At 29.2% G+C, this 20,972-nt stretch overlaps 1 protein-coding gene and 1 long non-coding RNA gene across 2 annotated transcripts in view; one reads left to right on the top strand and one right to left on the bottom strand.

Moving 5' to 3' along the window:
- LOC135963550 (uncharacterized) overlaps nucleotides 1–20,972 on the bottom strand; it is a 319,480-nt gene that overhangs the window by 193,580 nt on the left and 104,928 nt on the right. The gene's annotated exons all lie outside the window — the stretch shown is intronic.
- Dscam3 (Down syndrome cell adhesion molecule 3) overlaps nucleotides 1–20,972 on the top strand; it is a 165,678-nt gene that overhangs the window by 127,255 nt on the left and 17,451 nt on the right. The window contains exons 21-27 of the mRNA XM_065515462.1: nucleotides 192–335; nucleotides 6,081–6,389; nucleotides 9,538–9,693; nucleotides 12,818–12,997; nucleotides 13,096–13,470; nucleotides 13,642–13,767; nucleotides 19,425–19,740. Coding sequence (XP_065371534.1) covers nucleotides 192–335; nucleotides 6,081–6,389; nucleotides 9,538–9,693; nucleotides 12,818–12,997; nucleotides 13,096–13,470; nucleotides 13,642–13,767; nucleotides 19,425–19,740 — 1,606 coding nt within the window. The remainder of the gene's footprint in view (nucleotides 1–191; nucleotides 336–6,080; nucleotides 6,390–9,537; nucleotides 9,694–12,817; nucleotides 12,998–13,095; nucleotides 13,471–13,641; nucleotides 13,768–19,424; nucleotides 19,741–20,972) is intronic.

The raw sequence follows: 20,972 nt of genomic DNA, 5'->3' as shown, positions 1-20,972 counted from the left end.
TATAGTTTTACTTTTTATTATGTGGCTAAAAGCATCCCCGCCATCATCATACACTTCTTACGCAATAGTAAATGAAAAAAATCATGTTTTACTAATTTTTGTATCCCTTTTCTTTCTCTCTTCCTCCATTTAACTATTAAAATGTTTATTGTGTCTGTTTGGGGTAAAAAACTACAACAACAACATAATAGTGCCGGAAGCAGCACCGCAACATGTCAACTGTACTGCATTATCGTCACAGAGTCTAAAAATATCATGGTTGGAGCCACCACTGCAATTTCATGGTGGCATAATTCAGGGCTATAAAATTTTATATCGACCGATTGTGAATCAAAGTGAGTATTAGTGTTTTTTTTTTCTTTGTTTTCCTAGAAATACATTTAAAAATCAAATATTCAATGCATGTGAGTATTTAGGATTAAAATTAAAAGAGTGAAAGGATGTTTTAAGTGTTTGTAATCTAAAATCGAAATAAGTTTGAAATTTTAAATATAAAATAAGACTTTATTAAATGTGAAACACAGTTGAGAGAGTAGCAATGCTATTTCTGGGTTCGAATTACTGCATTCCGTATGGAAAAATATATTCACTAGTGCCGTACAGTTCACATAATCAAAATACCCAAATTTATTTTTTTTTTGATCTTAATGACTTTTACCAAGCTTTCTCTTTTAATTACATATTATAAAATTTTTTTTATTAGTTTTTAACAATTTTAGAAAGAATATCAAATAATGCAGCGCTGAATTGGGTCGAAATTAACAGCATTGTGAAAGTTTTTTTCAATTTAAATTGTGAAATTCACAATTTGAAATTTTTTAAATTGGTGAATTTTTAGAAATCTTATTTTTCATAATTATTTTTGAAATTGCAGACTATTAGAAATTTTTTTGAAAAATTATTATTAATTAAATTTTGATTTTTAGAAAAATTAGGATTTTGAGAATTATTTATATATAAATTGAAAAATTTAAAAAAAAATCGTTTTGCAAATTGTGAAATTGTCATTTAAACATAGGACCAATATTTAGTCTTTAAATAGTTCCATATTATCTTTAATAGTTAACCCTTAAAGACCAAAGTACTTCTTCTCAAGTTGGTATTTAAATTGTGCAATTTGTTCATCACGCGCTGGTATTTTAAAAATCCTAGTTTAATATAAATAGTGGAAGTTTATCTTCAATCGTAGGTCTTCAAATAGCCCAAATTAAATGTTTAGCTTCAATAGTTTAACCATCTAACGCGCAAACTTTAAAAAGATAAAAAAAGAGTTGTCGAATAAATTTTTTAGGGTAATTATGACCCTAACAGCCATCATAAACTAATTTGCAAATTAAGTTTAGGAACCAGGTGCAAAAAGGTGAAGAGTGCCTCAGGGCATTGTTGTCGGGTTTGGTGTAAAAAAAACAATAATTATGATACGATTTTATTGAAAAACTAATGAAAAATAACTAATTAGTAAAACTTGGATTTAAAAAAAACACGCAAAATAGGTCTTTATATTGTACTACTCTAAAATTAATCGAAGGTTTTTATTTAGTCCAACTCTAACCTCAATCGTAAGTCTATTTACAGTTCAATTTCATCATCAATCATAGTCTTTTAATAGCCTTTCAATCATAGCCTCAAAAGTGAGTAAACACCAGTGAATTATTTGATTTCTTTAAGATAATGAAAATCATCAGAGTCCGATCTTATCCTTTCTTTTAGAATTACACATGATATTCTGCCTAATCAGCAACAAACCAAAACATTTAAATTTGAATAGATGGAAAGATTTTATGATTTTCATTATCTTAAACAAATCAAATAATTCATTGGTTTACTAGTCCATTTTTCGTCTCAATCGAGATCTTCATATATCAAATAAAACCTCAATAGTAAGCCTATATATCGGACATTTTTATTCTCAATCGTAGGCTGTTAATAGCTTCACTATGGATTCATTCATATCCTCAATTTCAGCCACAAACGTAGTTCTTTAAATAGTAAAATTTTTACTTCAATCCTAGATAATTATGTAGTACAATTTTAGCTTCTAACGCAGTTTTTTAAATAGTCCAAATTTTATTTCGATTGTGGGTATTTATGTAGTCCAATTGTAGACTCACTCTTAGTTCTTTCGATGGCTTCATGCAAAGACTAACCGCAAGTCTTTAAATATTTCATCTTTTACTTCAATTAAAAAGATTTATATATTCGAATTTTAGGCTCAATCATAGGTATTAATATAATCAAATTTCAGTATATTTAAGCAATCGTTTGACTTTCTATAGTAAAAGTTGAACCTCAATCGAAGTCTTTAAAATTGTCTAAATTTAGTCTTAATCATAGGCCTATACATAAACAAGTTTAGCTTTAAATAGTCCAATTCTAGGTCTTCAAATAGTATAGATTTAGGTTTAATCTTTACATGTACTTGTATTGTCAAAGTTTAACTAAAATCGTATAATATTAAATACTCTAAATTTCGTTTCAATCATAGGCCATTAAATACGGCAAGTTTGGCTGCCATCGTAGCACTGTGGTTTAGAAACTTTTTTTTTGGAAATAATTCGGTATCTTGTGAATTATTGGATATATTGTTACGAAATTTCACATGGTTTGATGTTTTCGAGTTGATTTAGTTAGTTCAGCTTCCTAGCGATAATGTGTTGGTCTCCTCGGGTCTCAAATTTTTTAAAAAAATCGCCAAAAATCCATTTATGATCCGAATGAACTGAAATTTTAAATATAAATAGTCCTTAAGAAGGTCGAAATTTATGTTTAAAATATCAGCTATATTGACGATAAAATTTCCTATAAAAAGTTATACGCATCCAAAGTTGGAACTTGTAAAAAGGGCCGTATTTTTTACGTTTTTTCCCAAAAAAGCCCATACATTTTTTCTTTTGTACAAAAAAATTTTTGTGAACTGAAATTTTAAATATAAATAGTCCTTGAGAAGGTCTACAAAAAATACGCTTACAAGTGTAGGTTATCTCTATTAGTTGAAGAGATATTCAGGTTTATCGATTTATTTTTTTTAATTTTGCTAGATCTTTTTATGGTTTTTTAGATATGGCGGGCCTACGGAGGGTCGAAATTTATTTTTAAAATATCAGCTATATTGACGATAAAATTTCCTATAAAAAGTAATACGCATCCAAAGTTGGAACTTGTAAAAAGGGCCGTATTTTTTACGTTTTTCCCAAAAAAGCCCATAAATTTTTTCTTTTGTAGAAAAAAATTTTCTTCGGGACTATATAGAATTTTTATATGATCCGGAAAGACAACTTAATGCAAAAGCGTGTAAAGAGAAATTTGGCTCAGGTAATCCGACATATCACCCCGAACACCTACCTATCCAAACTTGGCCAATTTTTAAAAAAAAATTTCGATTTGCGTAGAAAATTCTAAAAAGGCAATGCACGGATCCACGAAAAAGCTCCATATTTTGTATAACCCCGTATGTTTCTTAAATGATTACTAAGTGTTTTTACTATCACACGGTAAATAACGTCACAGTATGCACTTTTCTCAGTTTTAGGAACACATTTTCCCCGTTTTAGGAATTTCGTTATTTGAAAATAAAAAATTTCAAAAATTCTAATGCTATTGATTTAAGGACATTTTAGTCTATATTGGTTCCAAATTGTGTTATGATATCTTTAACTGTTAAAATTTTACATTAAGTCAAATTTTATATTTTTATTCGTGAAAAATCACATTATATTTTTTTAGTTTTTAAGGTAAATGACGTCCCAAAATTTTATAAAATTATTTAATTTTACTAAAATATCAATCCTCAGGTCATAATGTTTTCAGCAGTATCAAATACTTATATAAAAAGCCTTTATTTACTCCTCAGAAGTTCCACAAACCTTGCCCCCTTTGTACGTTTTTTCAAATCATCGAAATATTTGTCTAAGTATACTTTTTGAGTCGATTAAACGATGTCCTTCCGTCCGTCCGTCTGCCTGTACATGTAAGCCTTGTGCCCAAAGTACAGGTCACAATTTTGAAGCTATTTCGATCAAATTTGGCATATACCAATTATTATAGGACTTATATGGCCCAATATTATTATTATAGGACTTTATAGGTCATAAATATTTAATTTATATAGGTTTCTACACAAAGTTCGCTCCAAATATGTTGTATATTTATATGCCGAAGTAATGTCACCTAATTTTATGATGATCTGTCCATAATTAGTCATAGCTCTCATTAAAGCATTTATTCCAAAATCACTCACGAAAACAAATTATTGAAATTTTTAAAGAAAAATATTTTTAGACATTATAAGGTCGGGCTTGCTCGACCATACTTTCTTACTGGTTTTTATGTATATTTTTTTATAAAACGTTTGATTTTTTATATTGTTATCTTGGTTTATCTACGTATAAGTTTTTCAATATATTTTAAATTTTATAATATTTATTTAATTGGTTGTAGTATTTGATTTACTTGGTTTTCTTTTAGTTTCATTTCATACAATATTTGCAATTTTCCGGTTAAGCACATTTTTCACTATCATATTGAAATTAAAACATGTAAGAGAAAGAATGTATAAAAAAAGATTAAAACAAGAAAGCTATATTCGGCTATGCCGAATCTTATATACCCTTCACCAAACTATACTTCAAAATAAAAATTTTAAATATTTTTATAGGTAAACAACAATTTCAAAGTTGTTTTTTTTTAATTTTTCGAAATGTTTTTTTTTAAATTTAAAAAAAAAATGTCTTTTTTAATTTAATTTTTTTTTTTTAATTTTTAGCGAAAAAAAGTTTTTGGTGAAAAAAAATTTCGGGTTAAAAAATATTTTTCCTTATTTTGACCCATTGTAGGTCCAACTTACAATGGCCTTATATATGCCGTTGCAAAGGTCTTTGAAATATCTATCATTACATATCCATATTGTCTATATTAATGACTTAGTAATCCAGATACATATAGGTCAAAAATCGAGGTTGTCCTGGTTTTTTCCTTATATCTCAGCCATTTGTGGACCGATATTCCAGAGATATTGATGTATGAATCGTGTATGTAAGTTATTTGGGGGCTTCGGAAAGTTGATTTCAACAGACAGACGGACATGGCTTAATCGACTCCGCTATCTATAAGGATCCAGATTATATATACTTTATAGGGTCGGAAAATTATATTGTGGAAATTACAAACGGAATGACAAACTTATATACATATACCCTTCTCACGAAGGTGAAGGGTATAAAAATATTGTAATAATAAATAATACAAGTATATTTTTATACCAATAATAACGAAATTCGAAATTGATGTTTCGTTTGTTAAATTTAATGTTTTGTTTTCTGTTTTGGTTGGATATTTGTCGGTGTTTGGTGTATTTTTGTGTTTATTTGGTGGTCCTTTTGAATGTTCAAAATACTCGAACTTTAGGTTTAAAATTTCACATAACTTTTCAATTAGTTGTGCACACATATACATGCAACATATATACATTTGGTTGTGTGTGTGATTGAGGGTTCGAGGAATTTTGGATTTGTGGCTATAATTGTGGTCAAGTGTTTTTATATTTAACATTGCTGTTTTTTTTTTTTTGTTATTTAGTATTGAAAGTAGAAATCAAATATTTCTAACATTTTTCGTTAAGCTGTTATTGCATAGATAAAATTTGAAGTACATTGAACTTTTGGTATTTAGTAATGATGAATTACAAGCAAAGTTCTGAAGTAGAAATGTCTGTACAGTTTGAAGGTTTTTAAAAGTACATGCTTTGTTTAAAAGTGTAAGAGATGTTCCCTTTAAAATAATAATAATAATAATAATAATAATAAGTATCAGGAAATTAAAGCTTTTTATAAATCCTATAAGCTTGTTAAAACTTGAACCAAAGCTGTCTGTGTTATAAACAATAACTCTAGCTTTACTTTTAAACATGAACCATGAATCGTTATAAATATTTAAATTTTCTAAATCCTAAAAGCACTAAACAACAATAAAACGAAGAAATAACAACGTAAAGAAAAGAAAATTAAAATTGCATTCCCCTTTTTAATACACTTGGATTTGATTTTCTCTTTTATTTTTGTTCGTCTTTTTGATTCACTTTGCAGTTGAGTTTCCTGCTAAATTGGAAATAAAACGTACATCGAATCTGGAAACATATTTACACACGCTGCACAAAGCTACCAATTACTCGATACGAGTACTGGCGTACACGGCCACGGGTGATGGTATCGCCAGTCAACCGTTATATTGCCAAACGGAGGATGATGTACCCGATGCACCAGCCTCCATAAAAGCAGCTGCCTTAACAGCAGATTCTATTTTGATATCGTGGCTGCCACCAAGAAATCGCAATGGCATAATAACCCACTACACCGTCTACTCGCGAGAAGCCGGACGTAAAGGACAAGCAAAATGTAAGTATGATGATTTAAATTTTAAACACTCTTTTTGTTACTATCAGGGAGGGAACTTTTTTCTGTACTAAATAAAATTTTCTGATGCTTAGTAGCTGTATATATAAATTCCAATAAGTTAAAATAAAATTTGTGGGGAGCAGTGCTAAAAAAAAATATAAATGGTGATAGAAAAAGTTTCATTTTTTTTTTTTATTTTTTGGTTTATCACTGAAAGAGTCATGAAAGGTGCAGTAATAAAGTTTTTTTTTTACTTGAAGGTCTTATTTGTTTTTTCTCATTTAAAGTCATCATCGTACGCAGCATTTTTCTTTTTTACATTTTTCAACACACGAATAAAAGTTGTACGAAATAAAGTTTGTTTTTTAAGGTTGCTTCATTTTTTTGCTGCTTCATTTTGATACTCTTAGTTTTATTAGCCAAACTTTTGGCTGTAGATTTCAAAATAAATAAAAGTTTTGGCATTTAATTTCAATTTAATGCTGAAAGATAGAGAAAAAAGGCAAATGCGATTGAAAAAAACTTTTAGTTTTTTTGTAGAAATTTATTTTGTTGCTGTTGTTGGTAGACAACTGATTTGTCAGCATAATTAACAGATAATTTAAGTGAAATCTTAATTGTATATTAACAAAATGGGGGAAAAAAGTTATACATTAGTTCATACAAAAAAAATTATAATAATAATAAAGTTTTTATATAAACTAGGATCGCCTGGTGGTCAAAATTCGACCACTAATAACGAAATTATACAGTTACTTTGAGTATACGCAAAAATATTTTTTCACGTTTGTGTACAAATACACGTGTATTTAGATGTGCATAAACATGTTGTTGTTGTTTTTCAAGCAAATTTAGAACGCTTTTTAACACTTTTATTAAAAAATAATTTTTAAAAAAAATTTATATTGTGCACATCTAGAGAAAATAATCTTTTAAACCATATATGTTTCATCAATATTGGTGGACAATAACATACTTAAAAGTGTACCACAAAAAAACGTGTGGCCTATTTATATATAAGATTATGTAAAATTTTAAATAATTAATAATTTTTAATAATTTTTTTTCCCCATCAAACATATTAACATTTCAATTCTATCATAAATCGTAGATCTTTAAATAGTTCAATTAAAGCTTCAAATGTTGGTCATTTAGAACTCCAATTTAAGATTTAGTCATAAATCTTTAAATAGCCCAATTTAAGATTTAAACATATCCATTTGAAAAGTCAAATTTAGGGTTCAGTCGTAGATCTGTAAATAGTCCAGTATAAGCTTTAATCGTAGATCTTTAAATAGTCCAATTTAATCTTTAATCATAGATCTTTAAATAGTCCAGTTTAAGCTTTAATCGTAGATCTTTAAATAGTCCAATTTAAGCATTAATAATAGATCTTTAAATAGTCCAGTTTAAGCTTTAATCGCAGATCTATAAATGGTCCAATTTAAGCTTTAATGAAAGGTCTTTAAATAGTAAAATTTAAGCTTCAATCGTATATCAATAACTAGTCCAATTTAAGCTTTAATCATAGATTAAATAATCCAGTTTAAGCTTTAATCGTAGATCTTTAAATAGTTCAATTTAAGATTTAATGAAAGGTCTTTAAATAGTAAACTTTAAGCTTTAATCGTAGATCAACAAATAGTCCAATTTAAAATTTAATCATAGATTAGATAGTCCAGTTTAAACTTTAATCGTAGATCTTTAAATAGTCCCATTTAAACTTTAACCACAGATCCTTAAATAGTCCAATTTAACCTTTAAATATTGATCTTTAAATAGTCCAGTTGAAGCTTTAATCATAGATCAATAAATAGTCCAATTTAAGCTTTAATCGTAGACCTTTAAATAGTCCAATTTAAGCTTTAATCATAGATCTTTAAACAGTCTAGTCTAAGCTTTATTCGACATCAATAAATAGTCCAATTTAAGCATTAGAGTAAGTTCGGGTAATAAATATGGTATAGGCCGGTAATGTGGTATAGCTACTTTTCTCTAAAACTAAGAGCATGTGAGTGACGGTACCAAGCTTAAGAGTTTTATGATCTCATAAAATGATCATTGCGTGAGTGTTTTAAAAAATCATCGTGATCTTGTTGTAGACTTTTTTTTGAGATCTGTTAAAAATTATTTTTTTCTAAAATCATTAATTTAATTTTAAAGTCAAATGGGAATATGTTGCTATTGAAGAACACATGCAACAATATAGAATATTTAGTGTATATGTTTAATATTATAATAATTTCAATAAAGTTTTTCAAACAAATAATATGCCAAAGAAATGTGAAATAAGAAAATGGGCAGCGGAAGATTTGAAGAAATCTATCTATCAGTCATTCAATGTCTCCTACGAAGCGAAGAATGTATTGCAAAATTTAACGGCATCCATTAAAGATGATTTAAATAAAACGCAACTCATTTACAAATTAAAATAATATGCATATGCGGTTTAGTATACAATATTAAAAGAACATGGTACACGCCAATTTTTTTTAATGGCTTGTTTTAGAGTTTTTTCTCTTTTTCCAAAATTTCTCTGAGACTTGAACTTAAAATACTGTTTTACTTTCATGGATGTAAAGCTAACACTTGTAGTAGAAAACCAGCTAAAAACTGTTCCAATCGAATTAAGATTCTAAAAATTATAGTCAAATAAAAAATAGGTATACCACATTACCCGAACTTACTCTAATCGTATATCTTTAAATAATCCAATTTAATCTTTAATCAAAGATCTGTATTAAATCATTAAATGGTTCAATTTAAGAATTAATGTTAGATATTCAATCGTATGTCTTTAAATAACCAACTTAAAACTTAATCTCAGATCATTGGACCAATTTATATATTAATTTCAGAACTTTAGATTTGCAATCCTCAGTCTATACATAGTCCAATGTAAGCTTTAGACGTAGAAGTGATGGCAGAAGAAACATTTTGGAGTTATTTGCATCACAATTACAAAAAACAAATTAATTACACATATTATTTAGGACAATTTATTTACAATGAGAAATTTAATCACCAGTTGTTATATGTACATTTAATACTTTTGTTTTATACAATTTTCATTATATTCCAAAAAAAAAAAAAAAAACATAAACTACCTCAATCTACAACGCTGGGTGATACTGATACATTATTCCAGCTCATATGGTTCGTGTCGATGAATCTGGTTATCCGGTTACATATGAGGCACGTGGTTTGGCTGAAAATCAAATGTATGAATTTTGGGTTTCTGCTTCAACATCTGTGGGCGAAGGCGAGCCAACATCTGTGGTGGCACAAGCCACAAATACACGTGGTAAGTTGAAAATTGAATTTCAATTCAATTTTATTTTTATTGTAACTGGGTGTATGTAGTGTTTGTGAGTGTATCTATAATTTGCTCTTTTTTTCTGTACTTTTTTTTTATACGTTTTTGTTTTATGCTGTCCAATCATTTGGTATTGCAGATTAAATATATAAATACTCACACAAACTCACACAGATAAATACACCCAGTATTTAATTTATGCCATTGTAATGTACAAATGTAGATTGAAATTTACTACAATATATTCGAGTATCGGTTGTTATTGTAGTCGTTTGTATGTACTGCTGTATTGTTTGGTATAATTTATTTCCATTTAATTAATTGGCAATACTACTACTAATTTTTGTATTATTGCTACATTTACATTTTCCATTTATTATTCTATTTTATTATTTCGACTTAATTTTTTATTAGTAAAATCTTTTGTGCTTGTCTGTTGAGTGAGTGAGTGTGGGATGGGAGTGTTACATTTAAAATTTATTATATTTTTACAGAACGATATAGAAAGAGATTGCATTTTGGTAGAAAATAATGAAATTGAAATTAAATATTTGAGAGTACTATATTAAGCAAAGGATTATTTCCTTTTTAAATTAAAATAAGTACATTTTTTGATTGGAAGAATTATTTATTAAGGTAGAATTTATCAAAACTTATTTAAGCTCAAGAAATATAACAGCAAGAGAGTTGTAGAAGGACTAATTTAGTTACTAATTATGCTTTGAATTTTAATAAAACTTGTTGTAGATATTAGATTGTATAAGCATTAGAGATGCTAATCGGGACTAATTTTTGAAAATCACGGAGTTCGGGATTTGGTAAATCCCGAATATAGGGTGGGACGATTTTTTTCACGAAAAATCGTATAGCAGAAAATTCTAAAAAATTTTCCCCAAAAAAACAATAGGTCTAAAATCAAATCCTATCTTGCGAATTTCGTCTTTTATCCAATGATATTTCAGTATTTTTTTTTTAATAGTTTTTTTATTGGATAAAATACGAAATGTGCAAGATAGGATTTGATTTTAGACCTATGGTTTCTTGAAGAAACTTTCTTAGAATTTTCCGTAGATTGCGTTTCTGCTATACATTTTTATAGTTTTTGATCGTCCATACAAATCGACCCAGCCTAATGTACATACTGGTAAAAACAGTACCTTATCCTATATCTTTTAGCAATCGAAATATTTTCATTTTGTTCAAGCTCCTCATCTGAGATAAAATCAATTTCGTTTGAAGAGGATTTTAATTGAGTTTTGTTAGATAACTTACAAAAAAAAATGTGAAGAATTGATTTGCCAGAGCCCCACTCTAGGAAAACCAAAAATACCGAAAACCCCGGGATGTTCGGGAACGGGATTCCCCGTTTGGCATCTCTTACTGGGACGCTAGCTAAAAGTGTCAATATTGCCTCCATGTAAAACTTTCAGAATATATTTAGAATTATCTGTACTATAATATTCAGAATAGGTCATACTTAAAATTCATAACAGTAAGGAAATTAAGCTCATTCTCCAAAATATGGCCAAATAATTTGTTTTTCTCGAAAATTTCAAAATTTAAAACGCAGGTACGGAAAAACTATAAGAGATATTTTCATAATTTTTTCATATTTTTATTGCTTATTATATTCTCAATAAATTTCAATGAGATGATCAAAAAATTCTGAAATTTGTTTAATAAAATTTTTAAAAATTTGAAAATGGAGTTAAAAAAATATTATTTTTTTGGTCATACCTGCGAATAGGTTACCGGTATCCTACGAAGACAAAAACTCATATACGTATAAATATGGATATATTTTAAGTAAAAATTAGCTTTTATTTTGATATTTCCCAAAATATGTTAATTTTGTTCCTACATTTTTGAGCAATTTCTGTTTTTTATGTCTCATTAGAATGACAATTACGTACACATTTCTATTCTTTTAAATTAAATTGCAAAAGTGGTTTTTAATGGCAATTTTTTTACAAAAACTGAAAAATTGCACTTTATCCCCTTGTAAGTGCATCTCAAAACTTCAGAGGGCTTGCGGCAAATCTTAACCCCAACCGATTTTCTTAAAATTTGTTCAGGATGATTTTTTTACCAATGTTCATCAATTTCAATCAGTAAATTTTTACTGATAATGAAAATTATTTTTCATTACCAGTAAATTTGTCATTTCAAGTAAAAATTTATAGACAATGCAAATTGAATTTCATTATCAGTTAAAATTTACTGAATTTTTTTTTTCAATAATATTTTATAATTACTGCAATTTTACTGGTACTGTAAATTACTCATCTATGGGTTTCATAATGTTCTGATATTGGTATGTTAATCCAAAGTCGATTGTAAAATGTTTGTAATAAAATTTTCAATAGAAACCAAATTGGAATTAAATTATAAACTATTATTATTGTTTCCCTGAGAAGTTGTGTCCAAATTTTTGTTTATGTATAATTGATGGAATAATAGCGGAAAATGCAAACCTTGCATATGTTGAAAATCTAGCATAAGTGCTATTGCAGTACCACAACAACTTATCCTATATTTGCAACACATGCAAGGTTTGCAGGATAGTTTGCAACGAAGAGTGATTTCTAATTTTTTTTTCTAAATCGAATAAAAAAAATTTTTTCATCGATTATTCCAATAATTTCATATAATATAAAAATGAGCGTATTATAAAGCAAAGCTAAGTTCAGCGAAGACAGTTAATATCATAACTACAATATTCAACACCCAATTGAAGACAGAAACTGTAACTGTGTCAATAGAACATAAAACACATTTTTTTATATATCGCTCTAAAGAGAGTCAACTCAAAATTTTTCAATTTTCACTTTGGAAGAAATCGGTTCACAGTCGTCGTATCTACATACTGTAAAAATCTTATATCATTTCCTCTACTCTTTTGCCAAAAAATTCAGTTGTATCCGTCTTCAACTTTCATTGTAGTTAAAAAAAATGTTTTTTTGTCTCTACTGAAAATTTTAAAATTTTGAGTGACTCTCTTTAGAGTAACCGAGTGCGATATATTAAAATTATTTGAACATGCATCAATTTTTATAGATAATTGTGTCCTTTAACTGACATTGTTTAATAAATGCTTACATTTTCTTTACAGCACCAGCAAGAATTGCTTCCTTTGGTCAGCTGGTACGTAAAGCAGTGGGTACTGCCTTAATATTGGAATGTTTAGCTGTTGGCAATCCAACGCCCAGAGCAAGATGGCTGACTAGAGATAGACCAGTAACATTTAGTCCTTTTTACGAAGTGACGAATGAAGGAAATTTGAAAATACATCGTAAGATACAAAGACCCAAAGAAATAAAGTTTATTTTCTTACTTTACACTTTACATGGCAAAAAAAAACCACATTTTCGTTTTGTTTCTTTTGTATAGGAGTTGAAGGTAGTTTATCCGGAAATTACACATGTACAGCGAACAATCTTTTTGGCAGTGATGAGATACAATATCAAGTGATTGCCATGAAACCACCCGCCTCACCACAAATCATTGTACAGTATGCTTCGGCCGATAGCATACGCGTCAGTTGGGATCCACCCGATGATGGGGGTGCACCATTGCAAGGTTATTCCATATCGTATCGTGTGGCTGGAGAGACCTGGTCGCAAACGGAACTGATGCCAGAAAATAATGCCTACACAATAACGGGTTTGAAATGTGGCAATCAGTATATAATTAAAATGTCTGCCCACAATATTGTGGGGGATGGGGTATCGAGTGAGGAAATTAATGTCTGGACAAAGGGAAAAGGTAAGATATGGCCAAGTGTTGGGTTCTTTTCTGTTTAATAGAACCAAAATGTTTCTGTTTTAAATTTCTAACAAATAGTAGAATGTTTTTCCTGTAATAAATCATCATCAAAGTTTTGTAATTCTATTAAAAAAAATACATTTTGTTTTTTGCTCAATTTTCTCATTTTAGCCTCGCAGGCTCCCAACAGCAATGAACTAATTGCAACAAATGCATCATGCGTTAATTTGAAATTGTCAGCCTGGAATAATGGCGGTTGTCCAATTCATCATTTTTCTATTGAACATCGTCCTCTGGGTAAGTTTATCCATGCATCATAACATGCACACTAGCACATACTCATAAATATACTAATACAGACTAATACGTATGCACGTCATTAAAATCACTAGTTGTTTTAACTAGTTGTCTTTATTGCATGTGTTTGTTGGTTGATTATTTATTGTGGTTTTAACCACAACTAACTAAAATACTGCACTCACTACTGCATCGCTCAGGCTTTGCTTCACCATTCTTCGTGTGTTCGTTTCAGTGTCGGTCAGTCGTTTGAGGCTAAACAACCCTGACAGCGGAGATGCGTTACAGTGGGATTTAAAATCAGTTTTTCAAATTTCTGCACGCATTTCCAAACTTTTGAGGAATTGCTCTCTTTTAAATTATACATCTACCTTGTTTCTGCATATATTGTATGTGTGAATTTTGTTATTCAAATTCAAAGTATTTATAACCATAGATAAATACACATAGATTGAAAAATCTGCTGTCAAAGGCCTAACTCAGTTGCCAAAACCTTAAGTGGTGAGAAATAATCACACTTTCGAACGTTATTTTTTTTTTTGGTTCCACATAGTTTTTTTACTAAAAAATTCTTTGACAGGAGAGTTACTCATCTATGTGTATTTATCTATATTTATAGAACTTTAGTTAAACACAGGGCGAGAAATAGTAATTTATGCAGGATATTCCGAATCATTAAAGCACTAGTTTGAGACGATACATGAAAAAATATATCGATCATAACTATAGATTTCATGCTTGTTCCAAAATAATCACATGTCCCAAATAAAATTAAGTTAGGGTTTTTCACGACCTATATTTTAACCACAATCAGCTAGCAGATGGAAAGACTGAAGGACATAATGTTTTACTCACTTTACAAATCAACTGATCCTTAAGTTTCATTGAGCGATCGATTTAACAATGTCCTTCCATCTGGGTGGCTCTCCATGTAAACCATGTGTGCAAAGTACAGGTTACAATTCCAAAGATATTTCGATAATATTTGGCACATGCTATTTTTTCTGTCAAAGAACAAAGTCTATTGAAAGTGGTTCAAATCGGTGTATTACTGCACGGACATCGAGCAGAGGAAATATTAATTTCGAACCCAAATCTAATCATTCAAGGAATGTTTCATTACAACACCAATGATTTGCGTTTAACAACACCGATAACTAATCAAATCCTGCAGTTTCTGCTTAAAGTTTACAAAAATTCCTATTTCTTCGCTTTGCTCCACCGTCATGTTGTTAGTAATTGAATTCTATTTTCATGTTTACTCAAATACACACGCAACACTATGCGTTGTGGTCTTTGTGGTTTGGATTTAAACAAAAAATAATTTTCCGTTGTTGTGCTGTTGCATGTCTCCTCGTCCCCAATTGACAACCCAAATGTCAGTTTAATTTTTTTCAATATTTAGTTTCAAAATGTGCGTGACTTTGAATATTGTTATTACGTTAAACAACGATTGTAAAGTACAAATTAATAAATAAATTTTCATTAAATATTTTATTTTAATTAAAAAAAATGTTTACTTAAAAAGTATCGAGGGACAAAACTTTATGTGGTTGGAAATTAAAATTTATGACCATGTTTAGGAAATAGAAATTTAAATTGAATTAATAGGTAAATAAAGCTATATACAACGCCGTAATATTGAAAACAAATTGCAGCAAAGTGTTAGATACCTTAAATATATTTTGTGATAGCCACAAATATTCAATATTAGCAAAATTTATCAACATATACTGAAAGTTACATTCCGTGTAACGATAGACCTTTTCCGGTTTTTTTTATTCAAGGAATGAAGGAATGTTAATGAAGCAAGTCTTGTAACCACACACACTCGGTGAGCTGCATGTTATCGAAGTCTTCAATTGTTATATTCAGGATATTATGCCGGCAGAACGAGTCTACTTATAGGATTTCTTCGTGAATAAAAAAGGGTAAATTGTGCACGACAGTTGCTAGAAAATTAGGCCTACGATTTAAAGATTACTGTAGAACCCGTCAAAACGTAGAAGTGGAAGATACGGTGTCGTATTTATTCTGTAATTTTCCAACTCTGGGCCTCATTAGGGAGCATATACTTGGAACCTCCTTCCTCTCAGGTTTATAAGAGTTATTGAGGGAGATCATCAGAGAATCTGGTTAGATAAATAGGTATATTAATTTGAAAATATTGTAAAAATCAGTTTTTTAAGAGACTTTCACGCATTCAATAAAAGAATGCACAGAGTGTTTATTGTTCATCGAATTCAGTGTTAATTTGATATTCCGGTTGTTTGGTCACAAAATTTAGTAAAAAATATTCGATTTCAAAAAAATGTATACGAAACAAAAATTTTGATCAGGGTTATTTTTAAACCAACGGCCACGGTGGTTAGTAAACTAACCACTTCACTCCACAAAAAGCATTGGAATGGGGTGGTTTTTTCATGTTTTGAATTTTTTCTTAATTTTTATAATAAACTAACCTTGATTAAAGTAAAAATGCAATTGCTTTGATTTTAAACTTATACACAAAAAAGCGTGGCTGAAAGAGTTAAAGAGAGGCTGCCCAAGGAACCTAACTTATATTCCGGATAGTTTAAAAATCTATCTTTAAAGTTTACACAAATCCAAAAAGTATTTGAGTATTATTAAATTTTTACATTACTTTATTTTTGAAAAATTTAGGTTTAAATTACAAAAGCCAAACGAAATCTTTTATGTACACAAAATGTTTTTTTTTTTATTTGTCGGTCAACTGATAACAAAGCAAAACAATTTAATATTCATCGGGTACAAATCTTAAAAATGGTATACCTCTGGAACGATTAGACCGAGACAAAATTTAATTTTTTAAAATTGCCATCAATCTATTTATTTTTAAAACAGAATCACTAGTTTTTATACTTTTTCTAGAAATTTTAAAAGTAATAAACCGTTTTTTAGGGAATTTACCTAAAAGTTACAAAAAAAAATTATAAATCCAATCATTGTTGGAATTGGTTTCGAAAACGACAAAGAAGGTACATTTGACTTATGAAATCCAATGTATTTTTTTGTTTAATCGATATATAATAATTCTAGATTTAAAATAAAACCGATAACATTCGATTTCACGAGAACAATGTACTTTTTCTGGCGTTTTCAAAACCGATTCCCACAATGATTGGATTTTATGACAACCCCGAATATATGGTGCCTTAATGTGCAAAAGTATTGCCGTATCTTATGGTTTACGCGCATAGAAGTAAAGCTTTGACATTTATCTCTTAAAATATTTGGTCAACAAATTAAAACAACGTGGTTTTTAACAATGTTATGAAGAAAACTTAAAAAAAAGTCCGCCAAACCTGATTTTTGACAAAAACTCAACTTAAGCGATTTCTAAAGCTCTTCCGAAAAATAATTGACCCTATAAGCTTTCAAATTATGATTGAGCCCCAAACTTTTTCTTTGGGACACACTAGTATACTGCTATGCGAAGTGTAAATAGATGCGAAAAAATCTATTTTTTTGGAAGATCTATTTATGTTTTGAGCACATAATATCATGGGTATATGTATTTTAAAATATCCTTGCTTAAACTATATTGTTTATAATTACACGATGCTACGATGGAAAAAAAACTTGGAAAACGGCCTAGCGTGGGTTATAGGTCTTGCTGAGTACACTACAAATTGTCTCTAAAAATTTCAGAAACACCCTCAAATTCAGAAGTTATTCTGAAAAAACCGTTTTCAGTGATGTTCGTCGACTTATCGCCCTGTAGCTTAGTCAGTTTTTGTCCGACTTTAAATTTTTTAACGGGTTTGGAAAGAAAACTTATTACGCTTTAAAAGGACGTGAATTTTTTTGATACATTTTTAAGTTAGTTAAGAATATCAAAAAAAAAAAATTTATCAACTTTTTTGATTTTCATTGCTTATTTTGATATGAAAGTTTATAAAAATTTATACCCACATATATAAAAAAATTTAGTTTTTAACAAAACATGGTTTTAATTATTCAAATCGGATGAAAATTCTAAAAGTTATTCAACTTTTAATCAACACCATTTTTAGAATTTTCTCCCCAGCGCATATAAATAAAAATAAACAAAAAAATGTAGAAGAAAAAATATTTGTAAAATTTTGAATTTACAAGGTAAATTTTTTCGAACTTTTTTCAAAAAAGTTTAATAACTTTTGCAAATATAAACCGATTTTAACAAGTAATATCTAATTTTTTCCCATATAAAGTTGTCTTTAAAACACTGTGCAAAAAAGGATAGGCTTTCATAGAAAAACTTAAATTAACTATTGTTGAATATGAAAAATTACAAAAAAAAAATAAAAAATAGAGCGAAACATTTTATAAAAACTTACGCAATTTTTCTTGATATACATTCTGTGCATACATTTTATGAAACTTTAGTTCTTTGTCTATCCATAATTGTTTAAAATTTTGAAATCGGTCTAAAAATGTGTGAGTTAGAGGTACTAAAGTACTACGACCTACCCTAAAACAGTTTTTTCATAATATCTCAAAATTTTGAGGGTGTTTCAAAATCTTTGAAAACGGTTTTAGTATGTCCTCACCTAGGCCTACAATCCCCATTAGGTCGCTTTTCAAGTTTAGACAAAAAGTGTCATTTTGTAGCAGAGTGTTATTAACCTTTTTCCCTCGGTAAAGGGTTTTTGTTCATATACTTAGAAAATTGAAGTCCCTACAATTTATATAAGACTAACTTAATAAAACCAGATATTTAATTGCAACGCTATCGCTAATAATATATTCTGAGTAATCTTCTAAATATATAAAAATCGTGTGGATTTGTGGTGGAGTATAAGCACTAATGGATTTTGTTTAATGAAGATCTCCCAGAAGATCTATCAGATGAAACATTTTTATAGTTTCAGATCTTACAACAGCAAGAATCTTAGTTCATATGTGGGGAGGACTAAATGCCTATTCAGCTGTTTTCATTCTATCGTCTATCTTAGTTCCCACTATGTCAAGTTAGTATTGAATCCAGAACATGTCGATATTCGGTGGAATAAAAGGACGAAACAGCAGTTGCTTTAGTTGAAAACTTGTTAAAATACTTTAACCCTTTCCCTGTCCTGTGCATCACATATGATGCACAGCAAGTTTCTTTCACACGTCCATTCATCACATATGATTCACAAATTATATTATTTTTCAATTAACAAAAAAACTTTGGACGTACGGCAAACATTTTTTTTTGTATGGGGACAGGCAAAGGGTTAATATTAATATTGCTTGTTCTACATAAAATTATAGTTAAATAATATACATATCTTTAAATATTCCTAATTTTTGCAAAAAAGAAAAATTTCATTTCTAGTAAAATAACTGTGTAAAATACTATAAAATTTGTTTACTAAACGAATCAAATATCATAAAATCAAATGCAACCAGCCACGTACTGTATATAACTCTTTTTTTCTAAATAAATGTCCTTAAGGATTATTTTCATACATTGTTTTAGAGCAACTTTGGGGAATATCAATACCAGTACATACTCCATCACACATTTACATAAATGTAAAACGTATTTCCGTTATAAATTGACAATATTGCAGCTAAAAAAACCCATCCATTATATATATTTTACAATACTTTTTTCTATACATTTATTCCGCTCTGTTATTTATTTTTTTTGTTTTTCTTGTTTGTAGGTGATATCCGCTGGACGGTTGTAACATCTGACATTTCCAATGCTGAGGAGAATCGTGAAAATTTAATATTTTGTGATTTTCTACCCGCGAAATGGTATCAGTTGCGCATTTCAGCCACAAATGATGCTGGCAAAACAACCGAACACTATCATTTTGCAACAACGAACATCGACGGCGTAACAATACCACCACCTTCTGTTTTTCCCTCCGAAAATGATTTGATGAACAATCTGATAAATGCAACAAATCCAACAAATGGTGATTGGTTATCGACATTAATTGTTATCGTTATAATAACGGTGGCGATAATAACGATGTAAGTACATACTTGTATTTATAACAAGTGGTATGGGGGAGCCACCTGCCAAACCATATATTCAAATTAATTGGATAGGGAAAATTTAAGATTTAAATATTTTTTATGTACATTTTGTACAAATTTGTGTAATCTTCGCTGTTAAGATTGATTTTGTCATTCCGTTTGTAACACATCGAAATATTCATCGCAGACACACACAAGTATGTATATTAGAGTTAATTTCAAAAATTTGATTTGCGGGTGTCATAATTTTTCTGAAGGTTTTTGCGTAAATAAAAATAATGGCGTACTTTTTGTTGAAAATTTTTCACTCCTTGTGGTGGTTCAACGCACCTAAAGTCGCGGATTTTGAGCACATTTTTCTGTAGAGCAAAACGGTTGAACATATTGCAAATCTGATTCCACTAGTCGATTCTGCATCAAAAATTAATACAATTGTTGTTTTTTTGAATCCTTAAAAATAGTTCCACTAACCCATAACAGGGGGCGCAAATCTCATAGAAAAATAAAAAAAAGGATTTTTGATTTTTTAAACATGCATGATGAAAATACATTTTAAGCTTATCAAAACGGTACCAATATAATCCGCGTCTTTAGGTGCATTGAACCACCACAAGAGTGAAAATTTTCCAAAAAAAGGACGCCATTATTTTTATTTACGCAAAAACCTTCAGAAAAATGATTATACCCGAAAAACAAATGAAGTGACCTGTTCACAAACTAACTCTAATGTATATATTCTGGGTCCTTATGTAATTCTAAGATGATCTTGCTATGTCCATCCGTCTGTCCGTCTATCTGTATGACTTCTGAAAACACGCCCTATCGTGGCTGAAATTTTCCAAAAATATTGTCTGTTGATAAGGTTTGTCCCCGGAATACTGTTTGAGCAGCAATAAATATGTTGATTATGCGGCAATCCTGATAAAATTTTGCACAAATCAGGTGTAAAGGTAAGGTCACACATGACAAATATTTGACGAAAAAGACGTAACATCTAAATAAAATATATTTGAATTCGTTTATTTATTTTAAAAACTGATTTTACTTTGGATGATTCAAAACAAAAAATTTCGTTTTATTATATTTGATACTGTCTGATCTTACAAAACAATTCAAAGAGTAAACACGTCAAACAAATTTGTGCTAAAAAAAGTGGTTACGAATTTTTGAGCAAATATTTTCCCAGTGTGACCCTACCTTATGTTCTCTGAAATTACACTATAAAG

The sequence above is a fragment of the Calliphora vicina genome, chromosome 1, assembly GCF_958450345.1.
Source record: "Calliphora vicina chromosome 1, idCalVici1.1, whole genome shotgun sequence".
NCBI classification, from domain to species: Eukaryota; Metazoa; Arthropoda; class Insecta; order Diptera; family Calliphoridae; genus Calliphora; species Calliphora vicina.
The sequence above is the reverse complement of the archived record's forward strand: the minus strand, read 5'-3'. Positions and strand labels throughout refer to the sequence as shown.